At 48.5% G+C, this 22,215-nt stretch overlaps 2 protein-coding genes across 11 annotated transcripts in view; one reads left to right on the top strand and one right to left on the bottom strand.

Annotated features, from left to right (window-relative positions):
• Positions 1 to 17,219, top strand: part of AGBL5 (AGBL carboxypeptidase 5) — an 18,607-nt gene extending 1,388 nt beyond the window's left edge. The window contains exons 2-16 of one of the 9 annotated variants that reach the window (XR_005658317.1): positions 944 to 1,204; positions 1,417 to 1,588; positions 1,914 to 2,077; positions 2,626 to 2,803; positions 3,080 to 3,258; positions 3,663 to 4,119; positions 4,616 to 4,785; positions 5,113 to 5,248; positions 5,887 to 6,089; positions 6,731 to 6,945; positions 14,107 to 14,262; positions 15,250 to 15,359; positions 15,656 to 15,702; positions 16,179 to 16,309; positions 16,688 to 17,217. Coding sequence is in view for 8 of the 9 variants with exons in the window: in XM_039887587.1 (XP_039743521.1) it covers positions 990 to 1,204; positions 1,417 to 1,588; positions 1,914 to 2,077; positions 2,626 to 2,803; positions 3,080 to 3,258; positions 3,663 to 4,119; positions 4,616 to 4,785; positions 5,113 to 5,248; positions 5,887 to 6,089; positions 6,731 to 6,945; positions 14,107 to 14,262; positions 15,250 to 15,359; positions 16,179 to 16,309; positions 16,688 to 16,859 (2,658 nt within the window). In the remaining variant the exon portion in view is untranslated. Of the gene's footprint in view, positions 1 to 6; positions 310 to 943; positions 1,205 to 1,416; positions 1,589 to 1,913; positions 2,078 to 2,625; positions 2,804 to 3,079; positions 3,259 to 3,662; positions 4,120 to 4,615; positions 4,786 to 5,112; positions 5,249 to 5,886; positions 6,090 to 6,730; positions 6,946 to 9,528; positions 9,870 to 14,106; positions 14,263 to 15,249; positions 15,360 to 15,655; positions 15,703 to 16,178; positions 16,446 to 16,687 lie in introns of those variants that run through there. The other 8 variants (XM_039887589.1, XM_039887592.1, XM_039887587.1 and 5 more) reach the window with 8 other exon arrangements.
• On the bottom strand, positions 8,074 to 18,409 carry OST4 (oligosaccharyltransferase complex subunit 4, non-catalytic). 2 transcript variants are annotated; one of them, XR_005658320.1, is made up of 4 exons: positions 18,238 to 18,409; positions 17,979 to 18,117; positions 14,828 to 17,320; positions 8,074 to 8,339 (listed from the first exon to the last, which is right to left on the bottom strand). XR_005658320.1 is itself a non-coding variant. In XM_039887595.1 (3 exons), exon 2 carries the CDS (start codon positions 18,114 to 18,116, stop codon positions 18,003 to 18,005), a length of 114 nt encoding a protein of 37 aa, XP_039743529.1. In that variant the 5' UTR covers position 18,117; positions 18,238 to 18,333; the 3' UTR covers positions 17,083 to 17,320; positions 17,979 to 18,002. The 2 variants fall into 2 exon arrangements, 1 of the variants encoding a protein (XP_039743529.1); XM_039887595.1 differs by lacking the exon at positions 8,074 to 8,339 and having other exon boundaries at positions 17,083 to 17,320; positions 18,238 to 18,333.
• Positions 18,410 to 22,215: the final 3,806 nt, after the last annotated feature.

Raw genomic sequence — 22,215 nt, 5'->3', positions numbered from 1 at the left:
ATGGCCTCACCTCTGACCCCTTTTCCCTGCCTTCCCGCCCTACCTCGAGTGTGATTCTGTCTCGACCCATCCTCATGCCTCCAAACCCCACCCCGCCCAGGGCAAGCTCGGTCAGTGTGAGGGTCCTTAAGGTCGAGGGTTGAGAAGCCACCAAGTGGGTTTCTACCAGCCACTTTTTTAGGAGTGCTTAGAACACCATTACTCACGATTGCCAGGGTAGCTTATTCAGGAACTCCAGTGCTTACAGGGCGGGAGAAGGGTGGAAACAGACCCATGCCCCAACTGGAATTGAGCAGCAGCAGTCTTTAGGTGAGCAGGTGGCTTCTGCCCAGTTTCCTTTGGCTTGGCACAGGCCACGAGTTTCTAGTTTTCTTCCATAATAGGCATAGGGTAGTAACAAAAAAGGAAGAACCAGCCTTTCCAGGACTCGGGGGAGCAACAGAAGAATGCCTGGTCAGTCCTTGTGAGGACAGAGGAGTGGAGACAGGAAGTTGCCCATTTAAACTTGGAAACTTGGTTCTCTCTGCTCTACTCTGCTAGAGAGTGGGAAGCCAGTCTAGGAAGCAGAGATCCAGAGCGCCCCATTTTTCAAGAATGGCCATGTGTTGTGGTGGGTGTATCTTAGCTAAGTTGGGGCAATCTAACCTCTCTAATTCTCTAAACTTTGGATTGCAAAGAATCTCAGAGTCTAGTATTTTGGAATAGCCAAGCTGTAGTAAAATGGGGTCCTTTTTTGGTCAGTTATAACCCTTAGTGTGAGGACAGTGTACTGTTTTCTCTTGGCCTTTGCTGGAAGGCCACTTCTGCATTTCCTGAGGGTAAGAGAGCCTTTTGCTTCCTAGAGCACTTCTTGAGAGTAGCTCTTGTTAATCCAGAGATACCCAGAAAACTTTTCATTTTTCTTCCCTCTCCTCTCCCTACCCCACTCTCCATTTTTCCCCAGCTCTCAGGGCCAAAGTGGGGCAGGAGGATGCTTTCCCAGCCCCACCATGGAACTGCGCTGTGGGGGATTGCTGTTCAGTTCTCGCTTTGATTCAGGGAACCTAGCCCACGTGGAGAAAGTGGAATCTGTGTCTAGTGATGGGGAAGGAGCAGCAGGTGGGGCATCAGCCCCCACCAACAGCACTGCCTCTTCCCCTGACTACGAGTTCAATGTGTGGACCGGACCAGACTGTGCTGAAACAGAATATGAGAATGGGAACAGGTAAGAGGAAAGTAATGGAAGGTGGAAGAAGGAAAAGAAGGAGATGTCCTCGTCCCCAAATCCAGCTCAGTTAGCCTTTTGACTTAGAGTTCATACCAGCACACTACCCTTCCTCCTCTCCCCACCCCTTCTCCCCACTCACTACTTCCCTACATATCCCCTTTCCAGCCCTCCTGTATATAATAACCTATCTGTCCTACTCTGGCCTTCAGGTCATGGTTCTACTTCAGTGTCCGGGGAGGATCTCCAGGAAAACTCATCAAGATCAATATTATGAACATGAACAAGCAAAGTAAGCTGTATTCCCAGGGCATGGCCCCCTTTGTGCGTACACTGCCTACCCGGCCACGCTGGGAACGCATTAGAGATCGGCCCACCTTTGAGGTAAGTTCTTAATGAGAAAGAAAGACAGAATTGGGTGCTAAAAGTAGAGGAGAGACAGGAAAGAGTGTTACCCTCGATACAGAGCTCTAGCAGGCAGGACACCAAGTTTTGGTACCAGTTTTCCCGGCAGCACTAGCTGGAGTCCAAGATAAGCCCCAGCCCCAGGAAGCCTCGAAGGAGCTGGCTGCCGTAATGGAAGGTCTCAGAGGGAGGGAAGTTGGTAAATGAGATGAGGGTGTGAGGTCAGTGCCTGGTGACCCCAATAGGATCTTAGTTCTGACACCGATGGCATGTTGCCCCTCCCTCTTCCCCCTCTGCTCCTCAGATGACAGAGACGCAGTTTGTGTTATCCTTTGTTCACCGTTTTGTGGAGGGCCGTGGGGCCACCACCTTCTTCGCCTTCTGCTACCCCTTCTCCTACAGTGACTGCCAGGATTTGCTAAACCAGCTAGACCAGCGCTTTCTGGAGAACTACCCTACCCATAGCAGGTACCAACCCTATTCTTACTTCTGCTGCACGGTCCTGGAATAGACAGTACCTTTGTTGCTTCTAGAATTTGCTCTAAGAGCCCTGAATCAAAACTTTATCAGTCTTTTTCTCTGTACAGAATGTGGGATTTTGGATACCTTTGACAAATATGTTTCTGTGTGACCTTGATCTCAGTATATCACCACTTATACATGCTACTCACCCACCTGCCCAGTTCAAGCCCTTAATATTCCAGCTCCATCAATTATCTAGAATTTAGCCAGCACTGCCATTGCTCAGCATACCTTTTTTTCTGTCCCAACAGAGGGCAACTTTGTGTTTATGCAATGTAATCTAGGGAGCCATAAACTGGGAGGAAAAAACAAGTTCATCCTGTACTCTGCATTCTGGCAGTGCAGACCCACCCAAATCCTCATCCTCCTCTAAAAGTGTGGACTATAAGGCCCAAAGGTTAGGGTGGGTCTTACAAGTCCTGGGCTCGTGACAAAGCCCAACTCTCACTAGGACTTTAGGGACTTCTCTTGGCTTATGATTTTTATCCCTTCAGCCCCCTGGATACCATCTATTACCACCGGGAGATCCTTTGCTATTCTTTGGATGGACTTCGTGTAGATCTGCTAACGATCAGTTCCTGCCATGGGCTTCGAGAAGATCGAGAGCCCCGTCTAGAGCAGCTATTTCCTGATATCGGTACCCCTCGACCATTCTGTTTCACAGGCAAGAAGGTGAGTGGGAGTAGTATAAAAATAGGACCTTGGCCTTTCTCTAGTCCAGGCACTGCTGACAGCTTAAAGCCACCTTATCTCTAGGCATCTTGGACACAGCCTCAGCCTACAGTCTGAGGCAAGTGTGACAGTTTCCACTCCACTTGCAAACTCAGCCAATTGGAAGTCCAGTGGCTATTCCTTCCTCATCCACCACTACCACCCCTGCCACCCTATATACTGTTCAGTGGAACAGCAGAGTAACTGACCTAATGACTGCTTTCCTCTCCATCTCAGATATTCTTCTTAAGCAGTAGGGTACACCCTGGGGAGACTCCATCTAGCTTTGTCTTCAATGGCTTTTTGGACTTCATCCTTCGACCTGATGATCCCCGGGCCCAAACCCTGCGTCGCCTCTTTGTCTTTAAGCTGATTCCCATGTTGAACCCTGATGGTGTGGTCCGGGGCCACTATCGGTAAGAAGCCTCCACAGCCCGTCTGGGTTGTTCCCAGTCCCCCTCCTCCCTGCATTTCAGTGAAGTACTGTCAGCTTCTCATCTGACTTCTGTATTCTCAATCCTCTTACATCCTTACAAGGGCAAGCCCCTCTTACCATCCAGTGACCCGAGAAGGAATGAGATCCCATCTAGTGGCACTCTCTGGAAGGAGCAGAGCTAGAATAACTGCGGGCATATCCTTAGGTTTCTGTGGTGGGAGTGACAGCAGATCAAGGAGAGGGCCAGTCCTCAATTGTTTCTTAATGTAACTTCAGCCTCTCACTTTATAAGTCAGTCTCCCATAGTCTCCTTTGCGTCTACTCTGGTGTCTCCTTTGCTGGCCCAGCCCTCTAGACCCTGCTTTAGTCCTTGTTTCCCTACAGCACAGACTCACGTGGAGTGAATCTGAACCGTCAGTACCTGAAGCCTGATGCGGTCCTGCACCCGGCCATCTACGGGGCGAAAGCTGTGCTTCTCTACCACCACGTGCACTCCCGTCTGAACTCCCAGATCCCCTCTGAGCACCAGCACAGTCCTCATCTCTCTCCTGATGTTTCCCTTTCTGACCTTGAGAAAGCCAACAATCTCCATAACGAAGCTCACCTCGGGCACTCATCTAACAGGGAGAACCCTGAGACCTGGACACAGACTGAACCAGCAGAACAGAAGCCCAGCGGTGTGTGGATTGCGCCACAACAGTCCGCCGAGGCTGACCAGCCAGCCCCCGACACCATCCCCCCCAAAGAGAGTGGTGTCGCTTACTATGTGGACCTGCACGGACATGCCTCCAAGAGGGGCTGCTTCATGTATGGAAACAGCTTTAGTGATGAGAACACCCAGGTAGGAATCTACAGAATGTCACGTGAGTGTGGGAAGTGTTGCAGGTTAGGAAATAAAGGTTAGGGCATGAACAAGAGGGAAGGTGACGTTCTGGCAGGAAGGCCTGTGGCTGGAAAAGGCGCACTACTTCCGAACAAGCTTCAGAGAGCCAAGAAGGGATGGCAGGGGGCCTTATGTCTCAGTCATTACATTATGACCTCTGAAAGAGGGTCAAGCCGTTGGCATCATAGTGTTTTCTAGAATTTGGGAAACCAGGGAAGAAGGACAATTTTGCATTGGAGAGAAGCTAAGAACTTAAAAAGAGGTAGGACTGTGCCTTTCTAACACCTGGAAAAAACGTCAAACATTCCCTGAGAATTAAAGAAACACTGACTAGTGCTGATGGTTGTGAAGGTATCTGCCATTATTAAGTCACATGGCCCCATGCTTGCCATCTCTTCCTTGCCCTTGACCCTTCTCTATCTCTCCTGAGTTGCCTTTTTCCTCCCCTGAACAGGTAGAAAATATGCTGTATCCAAAGCTCATCTCCTTGAACTCAGCCCACTTCGACTTCCAGGGCTGCAATTTCTCAGAGAAAAACATGTATGCCCGAGACCGCAGAGATGGCCAGTCTAAGGAGGGAAGCGGCCGGGTTGCAATCTACAAAGCCTCAGGGATAATCCACAGGTTGGGTGGAATCTGGGATACGGTTGATGAAATAACTTCCCTAAAGAAAGCAATACCCAGTCTAGAGGGTTTAGAGGCAGGGGACGGCCCAAGTCTTCTCGAAAGGCAGGCTCACAATTAGCATTATTCTCTTCAGTCTGGGACTCTACCTTTTGAGACTTCTTGGGTATGTGATACGATGCCGACGGTAGTTGCTGGGGATTAGGACTTTCTCTTCGTGTCCGTTTTTTTACAAGTGATTACTTTCTTAGACTACATAGGCTGCCCCCCATGGTTTTGTCCTGATTCTGTCCAGGCAGGACACTGATAAAAGTCTCTGTGTCTTAGCTACACACTTGAATGCAACTACAACACTGGACGCTCAGTAAACAGCATCCCTGCTGCCTGCCATGACAACGGGCGTGCCAGCCCTCCTCCCCCACCGGCTTTCCCCTCCAGATACACTGTGGAACTGTTTGAGCAGGTATGAATACATGGGATAAGTGGGGAAAGGGGGAACCTCAAAGTCTGGAAAAGACTTCGCTCCTGCTGCCTGACCCTAGGTTCTGAAAAGAGGCTCACCGTTATTGCCATCTCACCGCTGGTTATTCTCCTCAGTCGATGGGGACAGGCCTCTGACTAATAGTACTGAAAGGATGACTGGGCCCTATTTCTGACTGCCTGCCACAGAGAATCTCCCAGCACATCTGAGTCAGAATCTTTGCCTCTGAGCTTGTCTTCCTCTTTCTATTGGGTTAGTTCATTCTTAGGCTAAAAGTACCCCCTCTATAGTGGTCTTGATGATCCCCAGTGTTCTACGGCACACACGAGTAGGAGAGCTGTGGGTTATAGAAGAGATCCAAACAACTCCTCTTGCTGGGAGAACTCCTTCCTGCTGCCAGCCAGAAAGCACGCTTGCTCCAGCTCATAATGGGTGAGGGCCTCCAAATGAACAATAGTTTAGGGAATAGCTCTAAATCTACTTGGGATAAACAACCCGTGCACAAAGGTTAAGGTACCCACTGAACAAACTTGAGGTCTGGCCTTTCCTTCCCTTCCACCTCAACACAGCAGCCTGGGTTGAAAGACCAAGACACTAAGCCAAACTGGACTACCCCACAGGTGGGACGAGCTATGGCCATTGCAGCTCTGGACATGGCAGAATGCAATCCATGGCCCAGAATCGTGTTGTCAGAGCACAGCAGCCTCACAAACCTCCGGGCCTGGATGCTAAAACATGTGCGTAGCAGCCGAGGCCTGAGCAGCACTGTGAACGTGGGTGTCAACAAGAAGAAAGGCTCTCGAACTCCACCCAAAAGTAACAAGTAAGACCAGCAGGGTGGAAGGGAGAAAGGGTATGAAAGTGGAACAAGGCTGTAGAGTGAGGATTTGTGAGATCTGTGTTCCTCCCCTACTTCCAAAAGGACCAAATGGTGAATATTTTCGGGGAAAATTAAAATTCGGAAGATTAGCGCATTTTTTGAGAATGGGATTCTCTTCCCTTTTACCTGGAGTTTCAGACTTCCTGGATATTTCAAAGCCAGGCTAGGGGACTCCTTGCTTCAGAGCCCTGCTCAAAATCAAATATAATTGGGGTAGGGGCAGGACTCAACTCCCTCCCAGTGGTTGTGAATGAGTTACAAGAGGGGTCCAAAGGCCAGCACCAAGGCACTAAGGGGGAATTCACTGGGAGTTAAAGCTGCCCAGGGACAGCCGTTATGGCTCTTAGTGTATTTTTTGCTGGAGCATGTATGTGTGAACAAGGGCACCTAGGCTTTCTGAGATCAGCTGGTATGCCCAGCTTAGATACCTTATTGATCGACAAGGATTCCTCTTCCTTGGAATAAGTCCCTGTTCCTTTTCACCCCAGAGGTGAAGCTTTACTGAGCATCAGACCATGCAGAGAGACTTGAGACACAACCTCCCTGGCCCAGGGTTAACTGGCATCTGCTTTGCTTCTTTGCAGTGGCTTACCTGTTTCCTGCTCTGAAAATACCTTGAGCCGCACACGAAGTTTTAGCACTGGCACAAGTGCTGGCGGTAGCAGCAGCAGCCAACAAAATTCTCCACAGATGAAGAACTCCCCCAGCTTTCCTTTTCATGGCAGTCGGCCTGCAGGGCTGCCAGGCCTGGGCTCTAGCACCCAAAAGGTCAGCCACCGGGTGCTGGGCCCCGTGAGAGGTAAGCTAGTCTGGGAGCCCCTGCAACAGGTGTTCAGTTGTTTGGGGCATTGCTGGGGGAAGTGAGAGCTTGAAGATACACACTTTGCCTGGGACCAAGGGGTGAATCAATAAAATTAGTTTATAGCAGAGTCTGTAGCCTCTCCTGCGACCTCGGTGTTCCCTGCACACAAGCTCCAGAGCGGTATTGTGTATGGCATAGGCAGGAGTCCTGGGAATCTGTGCTTCAGCACATGCTGGGAGGCAGAGGAGTTTCTAAGGATGAAACAAGCCAAAGCAGGGCTACACTGAGACATGGAGCCTCCACTTCAAGGACAGTGCTGGGCTGTCTCACTGGAGGCAGGATAAGGAAATGCCCTCCCGGTCCACACTGCAGCACTGTGGAATGATGGGGAGTCCTGTCCAAGGTCCTGTGGGCTGAACTGCTCCTGGCTTCAGAGCCTATGAGAGGGTGATGTCAGGACTCCAACTCTTCCAAAGAAAAATGGAACTAGACAGCTTTTGTTCTAGGCAGTCTAGCTCCTTCCAGCAGCAGCCACAATTGTTCAACTTTGCATCATTACCCCTAGTTTGGCCTGATGAGACCCTGCCTGGTAAGACAAGAGATTCTGGGTCAAAATATATACCAGAAACAGATGGGCCTTTAGAAAAAAAGAAGAGGAAAAAGACTACAGAGCCATTCCCTGGGAGTGATGTGGACTGTGGTGGGGAGAAATTGTTGCAGTGCCACTTCTGGAAATACACTAAACCACAAATCAATATTGTATGTGGCTTCTGGGCTACAGAAATCTTGCCAGAGTATGGAGGAGGCTTGTGAGCTGGAACTAAGAGTTTTGCTGGTTCTCAAGCTGCTTTCACCCTAGTTAGTACTTCCCTGCTACTCAGCTTGCACCAGACCTCTTGGTGCGAACTAGAAACATGCACTGGGTCCCTGCTGCGGCGATCGGATTGCGCTAGTTAGAGCAACCACAGAGGAGAGCAATGGTCCTTCCCAGCTTTGACCAATAAGATGTTCGTTTGTTCCCTGACATGCATTATAGTTACTTCCGCTTATATGCCAAGCTCCATTCTCTGAAATTGTGTCTTTATTGGGAAAGGAACTTTTGCACACTGAAGGAGAGGGTCAAAATAATAGTAATACCTTATATTTAAATAACATTAAACAGTGAACAAAACAATACATTTAATCCTCACGAGGACCCTGTGGGATAGATGGCATTTCCATTTTATGACAAGGAAACAGACTGTGTAAGGGTGACTTGTCTAAGATTGCACAGCTATTAAGTGGCAGAGTTATTAAAACGTGTCTTTTCATGTTCTGGCATACTTGAGTTACCCATCTGAAATCCAGATAAAGTTTTTCTTCTAACTTCTTTTCTTCTTTACTCATAGTTCCTGGGAAGGAATATCAGCATCATAAATTCTCCTTCTCTGTCCACAAAAGGGAAATAGTAAAGAACCTTTTCTAGGTTCTCACTGGAGGATTCTGGGCAGTTTTAAACATCCTCCGTGTTCCCATTCCCAATGCAGAGTGCTGTAGTATGCTCCTTGAGTGAGGAACATGAATTGTCTTTGTTACTTTCCCAAATAACTAATAGAAATTAGGCATAATTAGTACAAAGTTGACTGACTTGAAACTTAATAGGGGACACAGGACAGTAAACACAGTATGAAAGCACACACACATTATAAACATACAGGGGCCTTGGGGAGGCCATTGTCAGAGATAAACACAAGAGTAATGAGCCAAAAAATGTTCAGTTGAGAAATGGTTTTGAAGAATGGGCGGTGACATATAGTTTAACAAATACATTCCAGAGATGAGGATGATAGCCAGGACCAGAGCCGCTGCATAGAGTGAACAAAAAGCAAGTGTAGTAGCTGGCTCCTGAGAATGATAGAACAAAAGGCTTATGTCAGAGAGCTGTCTGTGAACTGTATGTATCAGGCAAGGGAAGGGAGGTGGGATCCTTGGAGTAGTTTATGCATCAGAAGACTAGAGCCTATACCAGGACCTGGAAAGGAGACAAATATACCTATTAAAAAAAGTGGCAGGACTCAGTGATGGTGGAAGAGATGGACTAAGAGAGATTCAAGGCCACAGGCTAAAGAAAAGGTCATGGTGACATTAAGACACTGTTGAAGAAAAAGCGATGAGTTTATCTGGTTCAGACATGCTTGGATGTCATGGGCTATCAATGTGGAGATGTCCTGCAGGCAGAAAAAGGGCCAAACTTTAGAAAAGGTGACATTAGGGTTGGACCTAGGAGTCATCCACATACAGGTACAGGTAAAACCAAGTGAGCAGCTGTGTTCCCCCAGGTGAATGAGCTTAGAAGCAGAAAGAGAGCTGGTTTGAGTACAGACACACCCCAGGAACTTGAATAAATATTTCTAAGAACTGAGAAGCTATGTCTCTAAAGTCAAGGGGTCAAGAAGAAGGTTACTAATAACACCAATCAGGAATACTGTGAAGATCTGAAAGGTCAGATCCTGGGACTCTTGCCTCCTATGTTCTCCTGGGCATTTGATGCAGTTTTTGCTGCTTTGTCTCTCTTATTTAAAGTCCTTGCTATCACTCCAGGATGGGAGACAGGATGGGAGACTGGTGCGACAGGGACCTGTGATGCAGATGGTGTGTGGACTTGGCATCTTCAATCCTTGGAACTACTTCTCTATTTGTCCAGTGTGATCTATCTATGCTGCAGCTTTGTGACATTTCCTTTCCCACACATCTGGCTTTTTGGCCCCGGCCGTATCTAGACACACTTGGTCTTCTCAGACAGGAACATGACACCCATTCCTCTAAGCTCTTACTATAAAGCCGCTATACTTTCCAAACCCAAAACTGGGACTGTGATTTAACAAACGATTTTTGTGACTTGTGAACTTATATTTATAATAAAAATTTCCACTAATGTATAAAAATTATATTATTTAACTATGTAATTAGTGAGTATCCTTTATTGGCTAGAATAAAACATGAGACTGGACTATCCAGAAAATTTCAGGAAAGATCTAGGCAGCTCAGGCATAAACTTAAGGCAGATGTTCAGGGACCTAGTCTGAAAGGTTCTGTTCTCAGAGGCTGGAAAATGACATTTTAAAAGGTCAACAAGTAGCCAACTTGGGGTGAAGAGGAATGTTCCTGGGGTAGGGGGCTAGCCTTGACTTCCAGTGTCCCCTGACCATAGTGCCAGGATCTTCTTTTCCTCCTTCTCCCATGCTGCAAAACATCACCTTCCCAGACCTGTGGTCAAGTTCTTGTCCACTGGCTCAGAAGTGCAGACAGCAATATCAGGAGCCGTGGAGGAGGAGGAGGAGGAGGAGGGAGAGGTCACTTGGGAATAGCTAATACAATGATGGTGTGAGGGAGGTCTAAAGTGTGCGAGATAGCTGTGCAAAAGCAGATGCAAACAGCTCAGAGGGCCTGCTAGGAAGAGGGTGGAGTGGTAAACCAGCTCCTAATGGTTATGTATTGATGGAAACAGGGCAAGGACTAGGGGGAGGTCAGTGAGGTGCCCACGATACACAATTTAAAAAGCACTTGATCTCAAGGCCAGGAAAGGGCCTCCCTATATTGTACACCCTATATGCCTCTCGCTTTATCCTAGTCCTGGCCCTGGATTCAAGCAACAGTCTCACTCAATAACAAACACACCCTGGCCCTCCAGCCTACCGAGCAGGATACTGGGGTAAAAGACAAAGGACTTAAGTGTAACGTCTTCAGCTGTTGTCCTGTCTCCGCCACTCTCATCTCTCCCAGCTCTGGCAGTTAAACCTGGGGTTTACTAGAACCCCTCCTTGGCCTATACGATGCCTTGGCTCAGCTAACAGGCAGCTTTTGGTAGAGGAGCTCATCCAGTGGTAACTGGAGGTTCCTTTGAGAAGGGAGTCAAAGGACACAGGGAGCGTGCCTCCAGCACCATCGCCACTTTTACTTTTTCCACTGCAAACAAGTTTCATGTTAAATATCAGGTTAAAACTTATTTGATGGCAGGAAATGTCTCCTAACACATCTACTTATTCCCTTATCACCTAGCACTGTACCTAGCACTGTGCCTAGCCTAGCACTTACTAAATGATCAGCGAATACTCGCTAAACAAATAAAAGGCAGGAAGTTGGGAGCTGCGTGAATATGTGTGTAACTTTGCTATCCCTCAGAGGGCATAAATCAGGTTTGTGATCATCCCAGGGATTAAATAAATCTGAGGTGCCACATGTAGAGACAGTTCCAAAGACATTTCGGAGGGATGATGCAGGACTTAGGAGCAAGTCACATAACTGCTGTAAATTGTGAGGCCTTAGAATATCCATTCTAATTCACACAATAGTGAGGTCAGTTTGGCTCTTCCTTTCAGACTTTTGCCCCAGGACTATCCTGCCACTCCCAAAATGGAACCTATAGCTGATTACCATCATCTCACCACCTCTAGTAGCTGATCACATATCACCCTTGCACTCAGCCTTAAGCTGCTATTTCTATAGCTCAGAACCAAGAAATAAGAGAGTTGGAGCCCCTCCAATTTTTGTCTTAATGGGGACCACGCAGGCCTGGATTACACTGAGTGCCAAAAGCCACGACATGAGAAACGGCTATGTGCTCACGTTGCCAAGTTTATAGGCAGACCTGGACAGATCTTAAGATAGTCTTTTAAGTGCTGGTTGAAGTGCTGTCTTTAAAAGCCTTACACTTTTCAGACCAGGCGTGCCCGCTAAACCACACCTCGTCTTCTATCCTGAAACTCTTTAGGGGCAGGATTCCTGAGTTGTAGCCTTTGTATCTTTCCCATGACCCGTACATTCCACACTGACCTTTTAACACCATTTGCCTGTTTTGCTTCTTACTTTGAGTGTCATGCAGTTTCTTTCTAGAACCTGTAAATGTCCCAAAGGCCTTCACCCATTTTCTTGCTTGCTCTCTCTCATCCTTTATTGGGTTGGGTGAGGCTTCATCCCTTAATGTCATTTCAACATGCTTCTGTGTATGAAGATTTCTCAGACCATCTAGAAACTTGCTATTTCCTCCTCTATCAAGTTCATTATTTCTGTGTACTGTGCACTGCCACTTGGACATCATAGTGACATCCCTGTTTTAACCAAAGAAATACCCAGGCGTGGGCTCCACAGTATCTCTTAAGTCATTGGTGATAGGTAATGTTTCAGGTTATTTGACTATGGCCTTGAATCTGACTTCTGTTGTCTTGGCATCGCTGTCCCAACTCTTGCTAGCCCCATAAAGTCTGGTTGTTTTTCTCTTGGCTGTGGTCTTCAGACTCTTAATTGGTACCCAGCATCTCAGCAAACTCCTCAAAGGTGGAGTAGTGTCCACCTTGACATCTCTTCCTTTTCTTCTAGTCTTTATTCATGTAAGTATCAATTTTTTAAAATTTGGTTTGGGCCCTTCCAGAAATAACCCTGTTATTGCCTGCTGCTTCTCAGTATAGCTAGACAGGATGAAGTTGTCGCCTATTTCCTAAGTTGGAGGCTTTTCACATCTAACATGTGTGGCTTTGTTAGGTGTCAGCTGGCATCCTGGAAACCCCATCAAATTCAGCTGCATGGAGGTTAATAGCTCATTCAGTTTGAGAGCATTTAGCACCTGCTGTCCTTCTGTGGCGAGGAAGCATATGCCAAACCTGAGAGCCTGCCTACCCCACCCAGCAACCATTTATGCCAGTGGGCTCTCACCTTTTAGAACTTCTAACAGTAAGACTCTAAGCACAATGAATGGACTAGAGAGCTGCCCCATAGGGTATAATGATATGCCCTTAGAGTTACTGAGCCAGTTCATGGTCTGCAGTGGGTGTCCGCTATTCAGGTAAACAAAATGCTTATTAAGGTCTCTGTTTTCCAGGCAGTATTTTATAGGCACTGGTATATAGTATTAGAGAAGGTCCTTACCCTCAAGAGACTCAAGTTCTAATCAGAATATTGCCAACATTTATTGAGTACTTACTATGTGCTAGACATTATTTTAAGTCTTTTATACAGGTACTAACTTATTTAATTAAGGAAACAGAAACCATAAACAATTACTAGCCAAGTGAACAAAGGACAATGAAGCCAGAACAATGAATTCTACCTGTAATGGTCAAGGAGGCTTCATATAGGTGACATTTTGAGACGGGACATATAAGATATCCAAGGTTTCACTAAAAAATAGACACTGCAGAGGAACTACACAACTAGTAGCCATGGGAGTTGTAGCACAGGGTGTGAAGGATCAAGTCAGCATCCTGCCGAGGACGTGTAGACTGGAACCCCAGCAGACAGGGCTTTGAATGCCATGTGAAAGGTTTAGACGCTATCCTTTAAAACACCTTCAGTGTCTCCCCCTTGCCTGAGCCAGAATGATTTTTCATCAGGTCTATATTTTAGAATAACAATTTCTGGCACCTGTGTAAAGGATGGATTGTAAAGAGAGACCAGAGGGGATTTTTTTCTTTTCAAAAGCGTGAATGAGCGATAATGGCCTGTATCTGGACACTGACAATGGGAAGGGAAAATAAAGGAGGAATTCAAGTGAAGGCAGAGGTAAAAGTGTCCAGATTTGGTTAAACACAAATCTAAATGTGAGCAAAGAATTGAAAGATCAAACAAGGTTTCTAGCAGATTCTTTACCAATATAGGGGGAACAAAAGGAAATGTGGTAGAAAATGAATTTTGTTTGGGTCATAAGACTGCCAGGTAGAAGTGTCCAGTGGACAATTAGAACTGCAGTTTAGAAGGGGCCAGAAAGAGATTTGGAAGTTTAAAGTGTGTTGAGCAGGAGAGGACCAAGGACAGAATGGTGGGTGTACACTGACATTTAAGAGGCAGGAAGAGTAGTTGAAGAGCAGTTAGAGTTAAAAGGAGAACCTAGGAAAGCTGTGTTTTAGAAGCCAAGTTCAATAACTTCCTTGCCAGAAGAATGAACTGGTGGGTGAATAGGTTGGTTAGCTACGCAGAGTTGAAGTAGGGTGAAGACTGGCCAAGAACTGGATAACTGGAATAAATATTAAGAGGTCTTTCTACTCATCTTAGATTTACTTCAGCAGAGGGATGCTGGTGTGATGACAAGCTTGAAAACAGGCATCTTCTGACCAAGGAGAGCCAATGGGGCAGTGGAGTGACAGCACCTCACTTGCCCTTTTATCTGCTTGTGTCTCTTCCACTCAGAGCCCAGAAGCCAGGACAGGAGACGGCGGCAGCAGCCACTGACCCATCGCCCTATTTCAAGCAGCCTGGCCCCATTCCCAACTCCTGCCAGTTCTAGTCTAGTCTCCTCACGCAACATGGGCTCCTGCCTACTGTCCAACTCACTCGGCATATCAGGTCTGTACTCACTGCCACTGAAATCTGAGTTGGCCAGCCCCTCTCCTGACTTACCACGCAGGGCACACACCGGGCTCCTGACTAGGCAGGAAGAAATCCCTCCAGCTCCGTTGTCACTTGATCTGGACCTCCTTCTTGACTTGATGTAATACAAGTCACTCCAAACCAGGGGCATCGGTTATCCTCCTGGATTATCCTAAACCCCTAACACCCATGCCCTTGTATGTGAAAATGGAATTTAATGAATATCTTGGTAACAAGAGTTACCATTTACTGAGCATTTATCGTGTGGCAAGCACTGCTCTAAGCACATTATTTCATTTAATCCTCACTTTTATAGTTGAGGAACCTGAGGGCTTTTCCTATATTCAAGTTCCCTGACTCTAGGAGCTGGACATTAGACAAAACTGAAGAAGGAAAATGTGACCATATCATCCACATAAAACCTTGGCCGTCTGCTCTCCTTTTAAGTTACAGACCCAGCTGTGGAAAACACTGGATGGGAACAATTTCTAAGACTCCAGTCCAGCATCTTCTACCCCCCTCAGAGCCCACTGCTCCTCACCTGTTAACTTCTTCACTGGGTAGCCCTCAGTCCACCTGTCTTGGTACTGTTGACTCGATCTTTGAACACTTACACATTTGATTGGAACAGGCTCTGAGGTCTACAAATTCACAGAATAGTTCAGTTTGAATGGTTCTGATTCAAGCTCTGAGTTCCTGCTTCACCCCTTGGACTAGACTAGAACATGTCAAGCTCCTCAACCAGGAGCAACCACCCTGCAGCCCCCGGACATTTGGCAATGTTTGGAGACTTTGGGTTGCTACAAATGGAGAGGGGGCAGGGGAAGAAATGCCAGCTAATGAGTAGAGGCGAGGGATGCTGCTAAACATCTGACAGTGGCCCAAGATGACAAAGAATTACCCAGCCCAAAATGTCAACAACGCCAATGGCTCCTACCCTGATAAGTTTCCTTTGTTCCCTAGGGAGCAGCTGCTCACTCCTGTCCTCAGGGGACAAAGAGGCTGTCATGGTGATTGGGAAAGGTCTACTAGGGACTGGACCTCGGATTCCCTGTATCAGGACCCGACTACAGGTAACATTTTTGGGTCTTCCCTGTCCCCAGCGTTACTCTGGCAGAGCCCAACGAGGCAATGTTCGTCTGGGTAATGGGAGGGAAAATGCCCGGCACTGCTTTACAACCTCTCCCCACAACTGTATCAGAGAGCTGCTCTGGTGTCCGAATGCCTGCCTGTCCAGTGTCCCCATCCCCTTCAGCCAGGTCTCTTGCTTGCTTTCAACCTGTGTCCCTGCCAGATATACCCCAGCCTCAGCCTGCTAGCTTTGGCTTTGCTTGCCCCTCCCCTTAGCTTCTCCTCTCTTTCTGCCCAGACCTGCCCGAGGAGAGTTCCCGCCAAGAGGGGTCCCGGATTCCCCAGGTAACACATCTGGTTACTGCTCCTAGGAACAGCTGTGCCACCAACTCTGATTCAGTCCCGATCCCCATGCTAGGTTGAATAAAGTTGGGTATAGGAGGTGACTGGCTGAGTGAAGCTTAAGCTGCTCTGGCAGGGGCTGAGGCACAGAAGGCTCTGAGGAAGATCTACCAATCCCCTAACCTCTTTCTACACAGTACTTCTCTACTCAGCCAGATCTTGGCCACGGTATAACCATGGAGGTTAACTACTGGATCCTTTTGCCTCCTCTAGTTAAATAAGACTTGGAGTATACCGTCATAGATTGAATGCAAGAGGTCTCCAGCTATTATACTGCCTTACTCTCTCAGCTAGGGACAGTACATTCAAGGTCCCAGTGCCTGTGCTGACCACTAAACTATATTCTTACTCATGGAAACTCCAGAAGCAAAGAAGTTCATAGAAGAACCCGCTTCTTAGCCCACCCCTTGTCCACACAGGCTAGGCCCAGGTTGGGCCAGGGCTCACCGCCGACTCGCAGAGGGATGAGAGGCTCTTCGGGCCCCACATCCCCTATCCCCCGGACCAGGGAGAGCAGTGAGCTGGAGCTGGGACCCCATTCTACACGAGGGTGAGCACCGGGGTCCAGTCCCGCGCCCCATCTCTCATTTCTATTCCCTCATTCCCATTTCTGCCATACAGGATCATTTTCTTCCTTCCCTACTCCCTCTGACCCCAAAAAGACTAAAATGTACTTTCATTAAGAATCTAGTCCCTGATTTTTTTTCCCCCATCATGGCCTCAGTCTTCACTCCAGTGGATAAGAAAACAATTTCTAGTTAGGGTCTAAGGCCTAGGATCTGGCTGTTTCCAGCATCAGACCACTGTGCACTACTCAACCTGCCTATCCTTATGCAGCTCACCTCCCTCATCTCCCAGTCCCTGGCTAACAGACCAGAAGAGGGGCAGAGTTTTCACAACACTGATTCCTCTCCCTTCTCTGTTGCAGGCTGCCTCAGGCCGGGCCCCCACGGCCCCGCTCTGCCCCTGCCTTTTCTCCTATTTCCTGTAGTCTATCTGACTCCCAGTCCCGGACTTGTTACAGCGGGGGGCCCTTGGGCCAACCTGAGGTTTGTTTTGTCCCTAAATCTCCCCCACTCACTGTTTCTCCCCGGGTTTGATGCCTTGACCTTCATGCCCAGGATATAGCCACAAGATGGGGAATACAGTGAGAAACGTGCTAGTCCCTTCCCTCAGCTGCTGATTCCATGTGACAACCATAACTCCTTGGGATGTCAGCCACACTGTTCTGAGGCATCGCAGGGCATCGCCTTGACACAGGACAAAGCAGGGAATATGCCACCCCTTCCCTCCCTCCATGGCACAAGATTTTGGGACCACAAAAAAAATCTATATTTTTATATTGGGGGGGAGGGAGTAGAAAAGAAAGCAGCCCCTATACTGGGCCCTATTCAGTGGCAGCTTCTTGTTCCATAGGGTTAAAGAAGACTTTGAGGAAATAAAAGTTGTTTGGAAAAATCCAGGTGTAGTTGCTTTGTATGTTGTGATGGGTAGAAGGGATGAAGTGAAGTGTGAAGGCCCCTCACACCCTCCATCTTGCCTCAGACTATGTCCTGGAACCCTAGAAAAGAGGGGGAAAGACCTGAGGTAAGGAAAATGCCACAGCTTTCCTCTGAGGAAGTCCTTCAGGAATCAATTCTCATCCAGCCTCTTCCCCCTTTCCATTTTGACCCACACTTAAAAAGTTGGTTTCCAAGCCCTTCACCACCACCACCCTCCTTCTCTATGATTTGGGTCTACAGCAGCCAACCCCTAAATCAGTGCCCTCTGCCCCAGAACATGGAAATAGAATTCTGTACCTTTACAGCCCCTCACAAAACAACTCTGCCTAAATAAAAGCCTGAACAACCTTGGAAAAGTGAGGACTATTTACGTGAACTGCCCAAATCTTCATACGTGGATGGTATCCTCGGTACCTTTATTCCTACTGGTGTCATACTTCCTTGTACCCTCAAATTGGACATCTGGGGACCACATGAAGTTGGGGGTTCCGGGAGATTAGGAAATCCACCCCCATTTTAGCAAGGAACAGTTTAAAGGGGAGGGACAAGGGATACTGCGAGGCACTCCCTTCTCTGAGCGGATAATGGGGCCCAGTTCTGGACTGTATCATGCTTGGCCCGACACTGTCTTATTTGAAGTTTCGAACCCTGCAGGCCCTGGCGCGGCCTCGCCACTCCACTCTTCGGGGGCTGGGCGCTACAGCCCCGGACCGTTACCTGGGGCAGAGAAAGCGCCACTTTTCATTCCTGCTTCTTGGGATTGTTGACGGCCACGTAGTGATAGAGAACCACAAGCAGGAAGAGCGACACGCCCAGCATGTTGGCGAAGATGGCGAGCTGCACGTCTGTGATCATCCTGCAAAGAGGAGGGACTGAGCCTCGGGCGGCACACTCTTCGCCCAGACCAGGACCCGTCCTGGACCCCGAGTCCAGCCACCACCAGATGGGCCGTGGACCGCGCCTGCGTGCCCCTCACCTGATCAGCTGGCCTGGGCTCCGAAGCGGTCTGCGCACTTGCTTGAGGTAGGAGACCTGGGCCGGAAGTTTGCAGCACCAGCTCTGTCCGAATCAAGGCACTTCCGGCCGTGCGTCTCGGCCGGATCGGGCTCTCTAGCCTCGCCGTCTCGCCTGCTTCCAAAGCGCTCGCAAGGGGCGGGGTCTCGGGCGGGGTATCGGGCGGGGCTGCGGAGAGACGGCGCGACTGGGGCCGGCACGGCGCAGCTGCTCACAGCTGGCGCGCCACGGGAAGCGGTTATCAGCAATGTGACCGCCTCTTGGGAGCCGAGGAGCGCGCTAGGACGAGAGAGCGGCGGCGGGGCCGGGAGGGAGGCTCGGCCTGACCCTAGATTCTGACCCTGCTTCCTGCTCCGGCCCCCCGCGCTGCTGCCCAGCCTTCGCTTCCCGGCCCGGCCCGGCCAGGTGCTTCCTCTGGGCCCTGCCCTCAGGGTCCCCTCGCTGGCCCAGGCGACGAGGAAAGGGATGAGAGGCTATGCAGAATGGAGACAGGGTTGGGGCGACTGGGTGCTCCTCTCTTCGGCGCCAGCCTTTCTACCCCACGTACGCCAAGCGGAACGATCCTGCCTGTGATCTGATCAGTGCCACTCTCATCCGGGCTTCCTCCCCCCACTCCACCCCCGGAGGTGGGCGTCGGAAATAGTGCAGCCCCTCCCACAATCTAAACCCAAACCGTGGGACGTCGGCCAAGTGGGAAATCACCCCCCGGATGTGAAGGAGGGAGGAGGGGAAGAAGGGCTGGGATAAGCAGGAGGGATCGTGGGTTCGGAGCACAGTGGGTTGTTGAGGAGAAAGAAGATGACTGTGGGTCTCTGGTGAGGGGAGAGGCACTCTGGGGCTCTACAACCCTCTACCCAGCCAAAAACGACTCCCCTCTCATTCCTTGCTTTCCTTCAGCTTCGCCATAAAAGGGAATGGCACTGAGCCAGACTGGGGCCGGGGGCTGGTCTGGGCTGGGCTGGGCTATTGCTCTGGAGCTGTCAAGGGTAATGGAAGCCAGTTGCTTTGCGGTAGAGGGGGGCCAGGGCTCAGGGGACGCCTCTGCTTCCCTGAGCCAAAGAAAACTATAGGAGCTTCTATGGGGCAGGAACAGATGGGTCAGGGACCAACTTGGCGCCTGTGTGCACCGTGAGCTAGGGTGCACTAGCACAGAGTGGCCTTCCCTGTCCTGGGACCATCAGCAGTTTGTCCTCCATGCTCCAGCTAGTCTCATCTGAGTCTAGTTTTCTCTTGGAGACCATTTTTAATTTCGGTTACTCCTTCAGTTACTCCTTCAGTTACTCCAGTGACTCCTAAGCTTGGTCTCTGCCCTTCAGTAGCCTGTGGTTCCCCTGGCCTCCCCTCTCACCCCCAGCCTCTACCACGTATTTCCCAGAAGTTTCCTATTTAGAATCCCAATCCCATGTCCCTTGCACATAACAGTGAAACCCAGGCATGTACTCCCTCATGTGTCTCTCAGTGAGCACTGTGTTCCTAGCTCTGCTCTGAGAGAATGAGGGTCTAAGTCTTAAAGGATTATACACATTATGCTTCGTGTCCCCTGGAAATTTGAAACAGATCCAAGTCCAAACACATTCAGATCTCCTGTTAGAACAGAACTAGACCTTGAGACCTACACCCTACAAAGACTTTCTAGACTGCAAATGACATGAAGTACTTCAGATTTCCAAGGCTGTGCTGAGACCAGCTGAGTCGGGTGCAAAGTATCTTAGACCGTCAGAACTGAAGGGTGCCTTCAAGATCATTTTTTAAAGACAGTTGAGACCCAGAAAGTAATTGATTTGACTAAAGTTCTACAACTGATTAGAGACAGTGTCACCTGATCCTGTTTCTTCTATTCCATACTCTATGTCAGACTGTGGACTCAGTAGGTTATCCTGGGTCAAGGACAAGAAGAAAAAGATTTTTTTTAGAACCATTCGGAAATGTCCTTCACTTCCCAGAACTTCCTGTGCCCAGGTCAGCAAGACTCTCAGCCTTGAATGGGTCATTTGGCCAAGTGCCTGGAAGAACTGAAATTAAAAATGGTCTCCAAGAGAAAACTAGACTCAGATGAGAACAAATAAGGCTTGAAAAACCTTGAGTGGAAGATATGTGGGAAATGAGACAGGCAAAGTCTCATCCTGGAGGGACATGGGGGGAAGGAAAAGATCTGGAGTGGGGCAGGTGTATGGAGCTTAATTCTTGTGATTAGTATGACATTTTCAAGGATAAGGCGTGCGTGAGGTTAGGATTAGACTCAGAAGTGAAAAAGCAGCAAGACCTAGGGAAAGGGGACTGGACCCTCAGCCCAGGGAGGTTGGCACCTTTAGTATTCTATCTGTAGGAAAGGTTGGAAGGAAAAGGATATATACATCTGAGTAGGAGTGGACTTTTGCTCAAGGCTCCCGACAAGCTTGAATTCCCATCTGGGTTTGCATGGCCCAGAGCTCAATTCATATTATTCCTCTTTTTTCCTTCTCCATATTCAGTCTTCTGACAGTGTTAGACATAAAATGTTTCTTACTGCTAGTGCCCCCTGGCTGTCCTGGCCCTTGGACATGAGCTCGTTGCTCAGTCCATGATGGTTGACTGAATGAGTTAGTCAGTCTCCTGGTACAGTCAAGATTTCCCATTGGCACTAGACCCTTGGAAATCCCCTCATCTTAGATTATAAAATAGATATTGTCCTAGTGCCCCAGGACTTAGACTGTTTTGATCTCAGGGGATTCTCTTGCCAATTGCTCTTGAAATTTTGGCTATCTGCCAATACCACCACTGCATTCTCTCTAACCTTAGTCTCTATTGCAGCCTACTTGCCCAATGCCTCAGGCCTCCCCAGTGAACCCAGAAATTGTCCTCCCCAGTGAACCCAGAGCCACTGATTTATCTGAGATCTCCCAGACATTCATGTCAACCTCTAGGTCTTGGCTCCTAATTACAAGACTAAATGAAATGCAACCTACTGCAATTGTATTTCAAAGCCAACATTTTTGACTTGCCACACTTAAAATACAACAGATTTTTTAATTTTAGGGGCAGGCAAAGGAATGGGTGACAACTGAGCAGCGACAAGATGGCTCGGATGACTTTTTAGTTTGCCAGAAGCCCCCGAGAGAAGAGGGGGAAGAACGGAGAAAGAAAACCCACAGCAGTAGCCAGGACAACCTAGTGGGGTAGTGGGTTGGCTTTCTACCAGGGCCAGGGCCAATGGCCAGGGCCTAGAACTGATGCTAAGACCAGGGACAAAGCCACAACCTTCCATTGACAGCAACTTTGAAATCGGGATCTTCTAGGACCATTTTCTTCAAATCTCCCTGTGTGCTAATCCCCACACCTCTAAGGGCACTTCCATCTCTGTTGATTCCAGCACTTATTTTCACCATCCTGTCTTTTCACCAACATTGTTCCCAGCCATCAGCATCATGTTCTGGGCCATGGGAACTCGGAGGCAGATCCCTCAGAGTCACATCGAAGATTTGGTGGCATCAATTTTCACAGTTTCTAATTACTGCCCCGCAAATTGTTCCAAGAATCAAGACCTAGATTTCTAACCATCTCCTGGACCCTTATTTCCATTGAGATGTGTTACTCTCATCTTAAACTCAGTACAGGCAGAGCTTAGACATATTGCAGATTCTGTTCCAGACCACTGCAATAAAATAAGTATCACAATAAAGCGAATCATAATCTTTTTGCTGGTGAAGGAAGTAAATTAGTAAAAATTTGTAAAATTTTCAATTTGTAAAAAAGGCAACATCCGTGAAGCTCAGTAAAGCAAAGCACAATAAAATGAGGTATGCCAGTATGTCCAAACTAAGATCACCTTTCTTTCCTCCAAACCTGCTCCTCTTCTCAGCTTAGCCATCCTAGCTGAGAACCCCGATCTTCCCTGGTGTCTCCTTTCATCTGGTTCCTCATTACCCAGGCAGTCACCAAGCAGTCACAGCCTTCTCTTCCA

Source organism: Pteropus medius, unplaced genomic scaffold (assembly GCF_902729225.1).
Source record: "Pteropus medius unplaced genomic scaffold, Ma_sr-lr_union100, whole genome shotgun sequence".
Classification (NCBI taxonomy): Eukaryota; Metazoa; Chordata; class Mammalia; order Chiroptera; family Pteropodidae; genus Pteropus; species Pteropus medius.
This window is presented reverse-complemented; position numbering and strand designations above follow the sequence as displayed.

Coding starts and splice junctions, on each gene's coding strand:
- OST4 (XM_039887595.1), bottom strand. CDS start 18,116: ATGATCACAGACGTGCAGCTCGCCATCTTCGCCAACATGCTGGGCGTG.